Source organism: Schistocerca serialis, chromosome 8 (assembly GCF_023864345.2).
Source record: "Schistocerca serialis cubense isolate TAMUIC-IGC-003099 chromosome 8, iqSchSeri2.2, whole genome shotgun sequence".
Classification (NCBI taxonomy): domain Eukaryota; kingdom Metazoa; phylum Arthropoda; class Insecta; order Orthoptera; family Acrididae; genus Schistocerca; species Schistocerca serialis.
This window is the reverse complement of record NC_064645.1, coordinates 558,497,345-558,509,879: the sequence shown is the minus strand read 5'-3', so window position 1 is coordinate 558,509,879 and position 12,535 is coordinate 558,497,345. Positions and strand designations below refer to the sequence as shown.

Below are 12,535 nucleotides of genomic sequence, written 5' to 3'. Positions count from 1 at the left end.
AACCAGTTTTGCTTGAAAAAATGTGGAACTTGTTGTGGGCCAACATGAGGTGCCGCTTCAGCCCCTATAGTTTCATGAAGTTCCGATGGCTGGCAGCACTATACATAGCCTAGAGAATGGCATCTGTAATGGAAGTGTGTTGCAAACAGAGACCTGTCACTGAATTTCTTTTTGCAGAAGACCAGAGCATTATAGATATTCATAGGCACTTGGACCTGGCAGTGAACAAAAGTACAGTGAGTTGTTGGGTGAGTCATCTGTCATCATCGCTATAAGGCCACACAAACCTGTCCCATCTCGCATGTACCTGCTGGCCGCACTTAGTTGTGACTCCTGCAGTGTTGGAACGTGTGAACACTATCATTTGAGGTGATCAGAGGAATACAGCCAGACACCTTGCTGTTCAACTGGACTCGCACAAGTCTGCGCATCTGAAAGGAGCTCATAAAACTTCAGTGGGTTGTTCTTCCACATCCACTCACAGCCTGGATCTCGTACCTTCTAACTTCCATCTCTTTGGCTCAATGAAGGGTTCACTCCACGGAAAGAAGTATGTGGGTGATTGGGGAGGTTATTGATACAGCAAGACATTGGCTGCAGTGTCAAATAGTAGAGTGGTACCGTCCAGGCATAGAGGCCCTCCCAGCAAGGTTGCATAAGGCTGTCACATTGAATGGAGATTATGTTGAAAAATTGGATTTTGTAGCCAAAAGAGTGGGGAAAAGTATGGTATATTGCAGTCCTAAATAGTACCAAACTGCTTTCGGAAAAAAAAGTTGCCTTACTTATCGAACACCCCTTGTACGAAGGGATGTAATTCAATTGGACCCTTACATGTGTGTGATTACCATATAGAGTCACATTCAGTCTGTTTTTGGGAAATTGAACTCTGTTCTTGTAGATCAACATTTGTCGTTTATACATAAATATCACTGCAAGGGATCTCAGTACTTACAGTTTTGGGAAGAATAGGGCCTTTCTTTAAGAAGAAGAGATCTTGCCAGGGAGGAACAGAACATTCAGCCCTTAGACCATGAGGGACCACCCTGTTACGCAGAGGAAGGTAGGTGGAGATGAAGGGAAATGTCAGAGAGTAGGGATCAGAGACGGTCATCGGTGAGCAAGTGCTGTGCCGGCAGGTTTTGCAGCGGGGTCGGTTACAGGGGTAGGAACCGCTGTGTGGAGAAGGTAGTCTGGGAATATTGTAGTGTTTAACAAGGATGTTACGAAGGTTAGCGGGGCGACGAAAGGCAACTCTGGGTGGTGTGGGGACTTTCTCAAGTCAACCCCTGAAATGAGATCATCCCTTGAGAGGGGGTAGGGCAGCTGTCTGCAGACGTGAGGTTAGACAGTTGGCAGGGGAGAGGAGGGAAGGGTCGATAGTGTAAAAGGAGAGAAGTAAAAAGACTGGGTGCGATGGTGGAATGAGGGCTGTGTAGTGCTGGAATGGGAACAGGGAAGGAGCTGGATGGGTGAGCAAAATGACTAATGAAGTTGTGGCCAGGAGGGTTACGGGAACATAGGATATATTGCAAGGAAAGTTCCCACCTGTGCAAGTCAGAAAAGATGGTGCTTATGTGAGACTGGGTGCTATGGTGGAATGAGGGCTGTGTAGTGCTGGAATGGGAACGGGGAAGGAGCTGGATGGGTGAGCACAATGACTAATGAAGTTGATGCCAGGAGGGTTACAGGAACATAGGATATATTGCAAGGAAAGTTCCCACCTGTGCAATTCAGAAAAGATGGTGCTTGTGGGAAGGATCCATGTGGCACAGACTGTGAAGCAGTCATTGAAATGAAGGATGTCATATTGGGCAGCATGTTATCAACAGGGTGGTCCACATGTTTCTTGACCACAGTGAGTCGGTGGCCATTCATGAGGACAGGCAGTTTGTTGGTTGGCATGCCCACATAGAATGCAGCACAGTGGTTGCAGCTTAGCTTGTGAATCACATGATTTGTTTCACAGGTAGCTTGTGATCAGTGATGTTTGATGGTATAGGTGATGTTTGTGACCAGACTGGAGTAGGAGGTGGTGGGAGGCTATATGGGACAGATGCATCTAGGTCTATTACAAGAATGTGAGACATGAGGTAAGGGGTTTAGAGCAGGGGTTGTGTAGGGATGGATGAGTATATTGTGTATGTTCGGTGGACAGCAGAATACTGCTCTGGGAGAGGTTGGAACGACAGAGGGCAGGACATTTCTCATTTCAGGGCATGACAACAGGTAGTCGAAACCTTGACCCTTCAGAACCTTAAGAGCTTCTCCTCCATTTGCTTCAATTGATCCTACTCAACCCATCAAGTCATCTTCCTGGATGTTGCCCTCCACCTCAAAGGTGGCTACATCAATACCTCTGTCCATATAAAACCTTCTAACCACCAGCAATACTTCCACTTCAACAGCTGCCACCCATTCCATACCAAGAAGTCCCTTACATGCAGCCTAGCCCCCCATGGTTGTTGCGTCTGCAGTGACAAGCAGTCCCTTATGAAATACACTGAGGGCCTCACTGAAGCCTTCACAGACTGATCCCAACCTTGTACAAAAACAAATCTCCCGTGCCTTATCTTTCCAATCTCCCACCATCTTCCAAAGTCTCATTGTCCAGCCACAGAGGAGCATTCCCCCTTGTAACTCAGTACCACCCAGGACTGGAGCAACTGAATTACATTCTCCACCTGGGTTTCGGTTACCTCTCATCGTGCCCTGAAATGAGAAATGTTCTGCTCACTATACTTCCCACCCCTCCCACAATGATATTACGCCATCCACCAAACCTACACAATATACTCATTCGTCCTTACACAACCCCTGCTTCCAGTCCCTTACCTCGTGGCTCATACTCCTGTAATAGACCTAAATGCAAGACCTGTCCCATACATCCTCCCACCACCACCTACTCCAGTCCAGTCACAATCACCACCTATCCCATCTAAGGCAGGCCTAACTGTGAAACCAGTCATGATCTACAAGCTAAGCTGCAACCTCTGTGCTGAAATTCTATGTGGGCATGTAAACCAACAAGTTGTCTGTCCTCATGAATGGCCACCATCAAACTGTGGCCAAGAAACAAGTGGACCAACCTGTTGCTGAGCATGCTGCCCAACATAACATCCTTCATTTCAGTGACTGCTTCACAGCCTGTGCGATATGGATCCTTCCAACAAGCACCAGCTTTTCTGAATTGCACAGGTGGGAACTTTCCCTGCAATATATCCTACGTTCCAGTAACCCTCCTGGCCTTAACCTGTGCTAGTAACTGTTCTCATCCATCCAGCCACTTCCCTGTTCCCATTCCAGCATTGCACAGCCCTTATTCCAGCATCACACCCAGTCTTTTTACTTCTATCCTTTCCCACTATCGACCCTTCCCCCACCTCCACCCCCTTCTCCCCTGCCCTCTATCTAGCCTCACGACTGCGCATAGCTGCCCTACCCTCTCTCAACCTCGTGCCTGCATGCTCACCAGCAGCACTTCACTGTCCCACACCTCTACCCAATTACCTCTCCCCCTCCCAGCCCCAGCTGCCTCCTTACCCCCATTCACACACCACTCTCATCATGCACTGACACTGCTGCCTTCGGAACTGGAAGTTCTAGTACTGCCAGTAAGCACACATTAAAGTGAGGAAAAAATACTATTTTTATCTTTGACCATGAACCCCCATTATGCTTTTTCTGAGCTGCCAACCTAGTGTAAAGCTTCCCTTACCAAACAGCTTTCGATACACTCAGTGTGTACCATTATTCCAGTTTAGGAAATGATTGATACCCTGCATTTGATCACAGTCTCAATAAGCCTATCCCACCGGCTCTTGACACAACAGAGGACTGAGGATTACTTGAAATCATAGTAGAACGTTGCACTGATTTATATCAGAAGTTTTCTTTATAGATAAAAATCATGCAAGAAGTGTTCCATTTGCTGCAGATGTGTTGGAATCTTATATAATTTTAGCCCAACCATTTTAATTCCACTCAGTTTTTATTATTAAACAAAACAATCAGTATTCCTTGCAGATGAATTTAGACTTCTGTTCCCCATAGCATCAGACATCCTTCACTTCCTAAAGGTGACTACACAACTAGCCATAAAGTAACGATAATTTTGTATGTTACGTTAGTCTGATTCACACAGTATTTTCATTGTTGTGTGTGTAAATGTGTTAGAAAAATATCTATATGGTATTTACTTAGCCTGTTTCAGCTATCAACAAGGTTGCATGTGTTTTATAGTATCAGCGATTATTTATTTTGCTTCAAAATGGAATGATCACATTGGCTCAATCACAGATAAAGTAAGGGGCAGACTGGTTCATTGGTAGAATACTAGGGAAAGCAATTGGTCTACAAAGAAGACTGCACACAAAAAACTTGGATTACCCATCCTAGAATACTGCTCAAGCATATCAAATAGGACTAAGAAAGGGTATTTAGTGGATACAAAGAAGGGCATCACAGATGGTCGCAGCCTTGTTTGACCCGTGGAAGAGTGATAACAGTGATCCTGAAGATACTGAACTGGCAGACTCTTGAAGATGGACACAGAATATCCGATGACAACCTGCTTAAAAGTTTTTACAAACAACTTTAGGAATATATTACCACTCCTCTACCCTTAGGTATTGCGAAGACATACAGCATGCATAGAGACATTTAGGCAGTCATTCTTCCTGTGCTTTCTATATGAATGTAATAGGAAAAAAACCTTATACCTGGTACAGTGGCATGTATGCTCTACCTTGCATTTCACAGTGGTTTGCAGAGTTTTGGATGTAGATGTATAAAAATCGATTTTGATATAAAAATGCAAAAGTGTCACAAAGTTTTAGAAATGTTAAATATTATCTTTGACAAATCTGCCATGTCCAGAACAGTGGTTCTGATGAAGACACTGAACGTGACTAGCACCCTGGATGCCCAGCACATTGTCAACTGATGAAATCATGGGAAAATGTGAAACAAGTAATTATGAATGATCACCAAGTCAAAGTGAGAGAAGTTGCAGATGATTTGGTATATCAACTGGCTCATGCCATGAAAGTTTTTCCAATGTTTTCGATATTAAGTATGTGACAGCAAAATTTCTTGAATTTTGAACCAGGCAGAGTCAAATGAAAGTTGCTCAGGAGTCTCTACATGAAGTCAGTGATGACGTATAACTATGGAAATGTGTCATAAGAGGTGATGAAGCATTAGTTTATGGATGTGACATAGAAACTAAGGCTCGGTCATCCCAGTGGAAGCATTCTGGATCACCTGTCCATAAAAAGCTTGGCAAGTGTAGCCAAATTTGAAGGTTATGCTCAGCCTGTTTTTCAATGTTAACAGCACAGTGCTCCAAAAACTCTTCAATGCCACTCGCATGAAGCAGTCCGAAAAAATGCCAGAATGTGTGGCGAAGCAGTTCTTGGTATTACACCTTGATGGTGCACTTTCTCACATTTTGTTGATTGTTCATTAGTTTTTGGCTATAAACAATACTGTAACAATTTCCCAACCTCTATATTCACCTGGCTGGCTCCCTGTAACTCTTTTTCTGTTCCAAAAATTAAAGAAAATGAGAAAGGGCGACAATTGTAGGAGAGATTAAAAGCACATAACTGAGAGAACTAAAAGCTGTACCAAAAATCAAGTTCCAGTATTATTTCAGGGTTTGGAAAAAGTGCTCTATTGGTTTATGTAGCTAATGAGGTCTGTTTTCAAGGGGATAACATTGGTGTTGACAAATAAATAAACTTATTTTCAAAAAACGAACATTCACGATTTTTTTAACACACCTCATACACCACTATCTGAACTACTTCTGCAGTTTAAGCTGGTTGATGTCTGGTTGCAGATCCATACTTTATTCTTTCATTTAATTCATGTGTTGTTGCATCTGTTGGGCACTTCCCACAAACAAACTGTACCCACATTATTTTTGATCTCACAGAAATAACATTGCAAGATTGAATGCACACATTTTTAAGGTGGCACTCAGTTTCAAATTGACTTACCGATTACACACACATATTGCATGTTTTGACAGGTGCTGTCGGCGTACCTGCAGCGAGCCAGTAGCGACGAGGTGTCTCGATTCTGCAAGATGCGTGGCTACCAGTTACTGGCGTGCCAACTGGCACAGTGGCCGGCCTCGTGGGAGCTAGCGGAGGCAGCGGTGGCACTGGGCACTCTCTGCCCACTGCCCCTGGAGGAGCAGGCAGCTGCACTCGACCTGGGTGCCAGTACGGCAGAGCTGCAGTCCTCCCGGTCACTGGCAGCACTGCCCCCACTGCTTGCACTCCTGCCTCGTTGCTGCCGGACGGATGTCGCCCTCGCTGATACCTTGCTTGCCTACTTGAGCCAGCTTGTTTTAAAAGTAAGCATCCTATGTTTTGAAAGAAGTGGGTAACATTGAGTGTCAAATATGGGCAGTAAATCTTTTCTGCATAAGGAGCAAATGTCAGGCAGATAGGGTTGAAGACGACACATGTGTCAGTTTTTAAGAGACAGATGTTTTGTCTTGTTGAAAGAGAAACAGGTCACAGGAAGTTAGAAATGAGACTTAATGATGTATGTCTGCATTCTGAGGAAATGTTAATTGGTGTACATAGGGCAGAGCATGGAACACAATTGGCACCTCATTCATTGTTTACGTTTGCGCACACATCACAGGTTATACTCTGTAGATCTGAGAGCCTGTAGCTGCACCACCAGTAGTTTGAAGCTGTCATCATGATTAAAGTTGTTCAGCTGCATCTCTGATTTTGTTGTATGATGCTTTCGCTAAGTCTGTATCCTGACCGCAATATTCAGTACAATCAGGTGAGGCTAACTTACTGGGGTGTCAGAGTTGCACAAATTGTTCCTGTTCTTATATATGTTCTTTAACTGTGTGACCTTGTGTATAACCTATTACATTTGTATATAGTGTTGTGCACTCCGGCAGTCTGTATCTGTGCCGGTCCAACTTTTGTCAGTCTTAAATTATCCTTTGTTTTACAATTTGCGGAAAAAACTTGAATTGGAGGATCTGTATGAAGCCATCGGTTGGACCCTCTGTAATTGGCAGAAATCACAATTTTTGTAGTGTTTCATCCTCTTTTTCTTTCTTGCATTTACGTGTTCTATTTTCTGATTTCACTTTGTACCCCTCTGTTACCAGTATGATAACTTAATTCTTGTTTGAAGTCTGCTATGATATGGGTTCAATACAACTTGCTACACCATGCTGAGAACTGCCTGTCATTGCACAGGAAGGCCTCAAGTATGTATGTATCTCCAGTATTTTTGGTTTTCCTATAGACTCTGTGTACAAGTTTTGCATCCGTTTGTCCTTAGGCTGTGGCATTGAGCAACATCGACCCTCTTCCCACAGTATAACTGACCTTAGGTGAATGTTAGCATGCTTTGTTGAACTAGGTAATGACCAATTTTCTCTTAACAGTGATTAATCAGTACTTAGCATTAGAGAATTTATTTTAAGAGATGTATCAGAATTTCTTAAACTTTTTATTTTCCCTGTGTTTAATCAAGTTTGTCACCTAAATAGTCTTCTCTTTTTTCTACCCTCAAAATTGATTTATTTTGGTTACCATTTTCTTACACGTCACACTATATGCCTGACTCCCTCCCCCTCCCAGCAAGTCTCCGCCCCCCAATACTTCTCTCCTCACCCTGTTTTCCTTTACTACCCCCCTCTGTCTGTCACCTCTTTCCTTAATCACTCACTCACTCACTCATTGAACCCCCCTCCCCGCCTTCCTGTCCCCAATCACCCTCTGACTCACATTAGTTAATGTCATTGCCTTTCATTACTTTGGTTGTATTGTTCTCCATTTGTTTCATCATTACCTCAACTGCCAGCATGCACTGAAGGCTCAGTGTAATTGTTTGCATTTTAACAAGTTTGATAGTGAAAATCCGTGTTAAATGACAACAGGGATCATTTTTGCTTATGGTTTTCATTTACATTTTTGCTGTAGGATGGATAGGGGGCCTGCCTGCAGTGTACAGACACTCAAGGAGTTGACCATAGTTTGAGAGCAGCAGAAGATGCTGTTGGCCATGGTCAGCCATCAACAGGATACTGCCTCAAAGTGGCAGCGGGTAAACCGATACATCGCATGAGACACCTCAAGTGTCACTTATTTCACCCATGAGCTCTGCTGCCAGGGCACTTTCCAGTGTACCCAATGTGAGGGAACTGCGTTCACCACTATTTCCTTAGGGATCCTCCAGGGGGCCTCATTTGAGATACAGAGGAGGCCCTGCCTCCATCTCCCTAGGGTATAGGATGGAGGCATCTTCAAATTATGGCTTATTTTGACATCAGCTATGTCTGACACTTCGCTTCTGAGACTATCTACTGTATGTAGTGGCAGCTGGTGGATTTAGTGAACTGTTGATCTCACTTGTTAGATGAAAGCTGGGCTAACAATTTACAGCAGTATTGTAGTGAGTTCCTTTGGTTTGGAGGTGAATGGAGGGTCTCAACCAAAAGCTCTGTCGAATCTGTGACGTCTTGCTTGTGGATTTCGGGACATGCATTATGGGGCAGATTCCCTTTGATGGGCCATGGGTGCAGTATATAAAAAGATTCAGTCGCTTGAATAGAGGGGTATTTGTGGAGTGCACATTTTTAAGACACTTTGAATGTCAGTATTTTAAGCATAAATTGCTGATGCATTTGTAATGGAGTCCCTGAATTTTCTGGCCCCCACTAAAATTATATTTGGATCCTAAAGGGGGATGAAACCCGCAGTAAAAAGCTCCCAAATATTTGAGGAGGCATGGAACATGTATAAAAAAGACAGTTTAGATGCCGTAGGTGGGAGAGTGTTCATTAATTGTTTGTTCGATTGACTTTTTTATTAATGAGTGAAACAATTTACATTCTATGGATTTCATCATTCAAGCTGTTGAAAAATTAACAACTTAAAATTAATTTCTTATACAATAATTGACTATGAATTTTTTAATCGAATTACATTTTTTTAGTCCTGGTTAATTATTATTTCTGTATGTGTTATAATACAGAGCTTATTAAATTAGCTAACCTGTTTTACTTCAGGCACTTCATTGCTGTATAAAAACTTTTATTTTGTAAATAATCTTTTAGCTTTGTTTTGAAGGAGCAAATAGTGTGTGTGTCTTTTATAGGTTGTGGTAATTTATTATATAATTTGATGGCATTGTGCAGTAAACTCTGCAGAGTCTTCACTTATTTTTTTCTCTTCAGATGCAAATTATATCTGTTTCTAGTTTCCTAATCATATACTAGACAATTCTTAACATAGCAGTCAATATTTTTCCCATATAGAACAGTCTGATAAATATATTCACAAGTTACAGTTAAGATTTCCAGGATTTTAAACAGTTTCAGGCAGTGAGATGTTTTGCCACTCTTGGTCATTATATCTATTGATCTTTTCTGCAGTCTGGATAGCTTGAATATTTTTCCCAATCGTTCCCCAAAAAAATTACCCCATAACTAATAACAGAATGAATATAAGTAAAATATACTGATCTTATACATGAAATATTGCATACTGATTTAAGAATTTTGAGGGCATAGCATGTTGTAGAGATTCTTATGCAGAAGTTCATAGTGCTTGTTTCCTTTTTATTATGTGTGACTTTATTGTTTATTGCATGCTGCTAAGTGTTTCTTCAGCTTCTTCTCTTAAAGTTTTTGCTGACTTACCAGCAATCAGTGTATCAGTCAGCCGCAGACAATATTGTTTTACCATGGTGGATACTTTGTGGGAAATCATTAATGTAAATTAGGAGCACTGTTGGATCTAGCACACTACCAGGCAGTATGCCTATATTTATATATTTAGAGTCTGAAGCAGGCTGTTCCAGCTTGTCAGCTCCGTTGTGAGCCACGGAGCGCTCCCTGCTCCAGAGAGCCATGTCGCTCGCTGTGACCATTCAAGTGGGCTGGCACATGGCACGGCTGGCTAAGGCAGGTGGCAAGACAAGCGTTTTGATGTGCCAGCTGCATCTTACAAGATCGACAACCTCATACTCTTAGCTGCTAAGATGTTTTGACATGCTACACCAGGAAATGCAATGTTCAAGAAATAAATAAGAAACAACTGTTTTACAAGAAATTGCATACTAAATTTATTGGGCCTCTGTAGCTTGACTTTTTCTTTTCATTACAAGATCGGAAATATCAGGCGTCAAGGTGTTTGCAGCGTTAATGCAGAGGATGGCCTTCATTGTTGCATCCTGAAGAAATGATCATTCCTTACTTTTTACTCTTTTCATTGCTGAGAAAAGCTGCTCACAACAATATGTAGTTCCAAACACGCACATGATCTGAGCAGCATTGTTGTGAAGCTTGGGAAATGGTTTTTGCTGTAATGAATGATACCATCGTGACAAATCCAACGTGTTAGTACCTCTCTTTCAACAAAGTTGAATTTTGCAAATAAATAATCTCAAATTGTAGTGACGATGACAAGTCATCGGGGGAAACTGAAAAAGGAGTGCTGAACACCTTACGTTCCATTTCCAAACTAGTGAGGTCTCGGAATCGTGTTTCAAATGACGTGATGAGCTGCTTTAACTTTGCTTGGTAATCGCCGAAAGTAGTACCTTCAGGTTGTTTTAAAGAAGCAAGATGATTGAAGAACGTTAAATGTCCATTGCTAATCTGCCTCTCAAATAAACGTAACTTTTCCATGAACGCTTTGATCTGGTCATGCATGTCAACGATTAGCTGCCCTTTGCCATGCAATGACAGATTTAAATTATTCAGATGCATAGTTATGTCAGCGAGGAACGCCAGGTCTGATATCCATTTTATATCTTTCAGACAATGCATTTCTTCCCCTTTGATTTAAGAGAAAAAGTGATATTTCCTCACAAATCGCAAAGAAAACATCAAGAACTTTTCCCTGGCTCAGCCAACGAACTGTACTGTGGTAAGGTATGTCCCCATACTCCGCTTCCATATCTTTCAGGAATCCTTTGAATTGGCGATGATTCATACTGTGATGCCGCACAAAACTCACACACTTCACGACATCTTTCATTACACCACCTAGCTCTACTGTTTCAGCACACAGTGCCTCTTGCTGAATAAAACAATGAAGAGTCAAAATGTCTTTCCCGAATTCATCCCCGAGTTTATTTTTCAAACGAGAACCTTGGTGATGCCTGATTATTTGTGGTGCATTGTCTGTCGCTACAGAATGGAGCTTATCCCAAGCCAAATTCATATTGTCCACTGATTCACAAACAGCTTCAAAAATATCACGTGCTGTTGCGGTGTAATCAAGTGGTACCACATCCCAGAGTTCTTCAGTTACTTGCAGCTCCATGTCGACACCAGGCACAAAGACTGCAAGCTGTGCACAGTCAGATATGTCGGTGCTTTCATCAACTGCTAGCGAAATTGCAACAAAGCTCTCCGCCTTTTTCCTGAGCTGTGTCTCTAAATCCACTGCCATGTCCAGGATTTGACGAGACATTGTTTGCTTCGACAGGCAAATCCCTTCAATTGCCTGCACCCCCCTTGGAAACAAACATTCTGCAACTGCTACCATGCACAATTTTATGAGTGGTCCTACCGAAAACAGCTTGCCACTCATCGCAATGATGTGAGCGACCCTGTAGCTTGCTTGAACTGCAGATTCAGTAGTGTTTTCTCTGTTCTCATTCACCTGAAAATTATAAACGATTTACAGAACACGAACTATGTTGCATGTTTTGATACCCTCTGTATTACGAAACCGTTTTTAAACTTGCGTCTCCTGGTATGTCATTCTTAAGCCTTGCTACCAGTTCTCTGTGTGCAACGCCTTCTACCTGATCGTAATGCACTGCGTGAAGACGTGTGTAATGTCGTTATATAGTGTAGCTCTTTGCAGAATTAAATGCTTTATGACATACAAGACACTGCGGACAAGCATCCCTCACAATGAATGAAAAGGTATCCTCCAATAGAGGTACAGGGGTCCCGCGGCTAGTCATAGCTGTCATTGAACGTGAATTATTGCGTCAGTTGTGACTGCATGCGGCCAGGGGACAGTGAGTTCACTTTCCCCCTCCACGCAGGCTCTGAGCTGGTGCAGTGAGTGCTCCGGGATGCTCCAGCTCCCTGGAGTTCAGTTGGAACAGCCTGGATTCTGAAGTATGTTTTTCAAGATATTTGGAGTTACTTGATATATTTGTAATTTTAGACAACTGTACTCTGTTTTCTAGATATGACTGGGAATACTTATTCACTACCCTCCTTATTCCCAGTTCATCTAGCTTATGCTACAGTATTTTGTGGTGCACTTTATCAAATGCTTTAGTTAGGTCAAGGAATATACCTGTTGTATAGTTCCCTTTATCCAAGACTCCAAGGACATGTTTTGTAAAATGTGCTGTTGTCAGTTCAGTACCTTTCTGTGATTGGAAACTGTGATGGTCATTGGAAAGGAGTTTGTATTTAATTAAATAGTTCAAAAGTCTTATCTTTCACAATAGCTTCCATTGTTTTTGCAAAGTGCAAGAGTAACCTATAATTTTCTGTATTTTCAGTGCC

At 42.3% G+C, this 12,535-nt stretch overlaps 1 protein-coding gene across 1 annotated transcript in view; it reads left to right on the top strand.

Moving 5' to 3' along the window:
• Positions 1-12,535, top strand: part of LOC126416782 (lysosomal-trafficking regulator) — a 603,504-nt gene that overhangs the window by 354,436 nt on the left and 236,533 nt on the right. Inside the window, exon 34 of the mRNA XM_050084644.1 lies at positions 6,038-6,367. Within this exon, the coding sequence (XP_049940601.1) occupies positions 6,038-6,367 (330 nt within the window). The remainder of the gene's footprint in view (positions 1-6,037; positions 6,368-12,535) is intronic.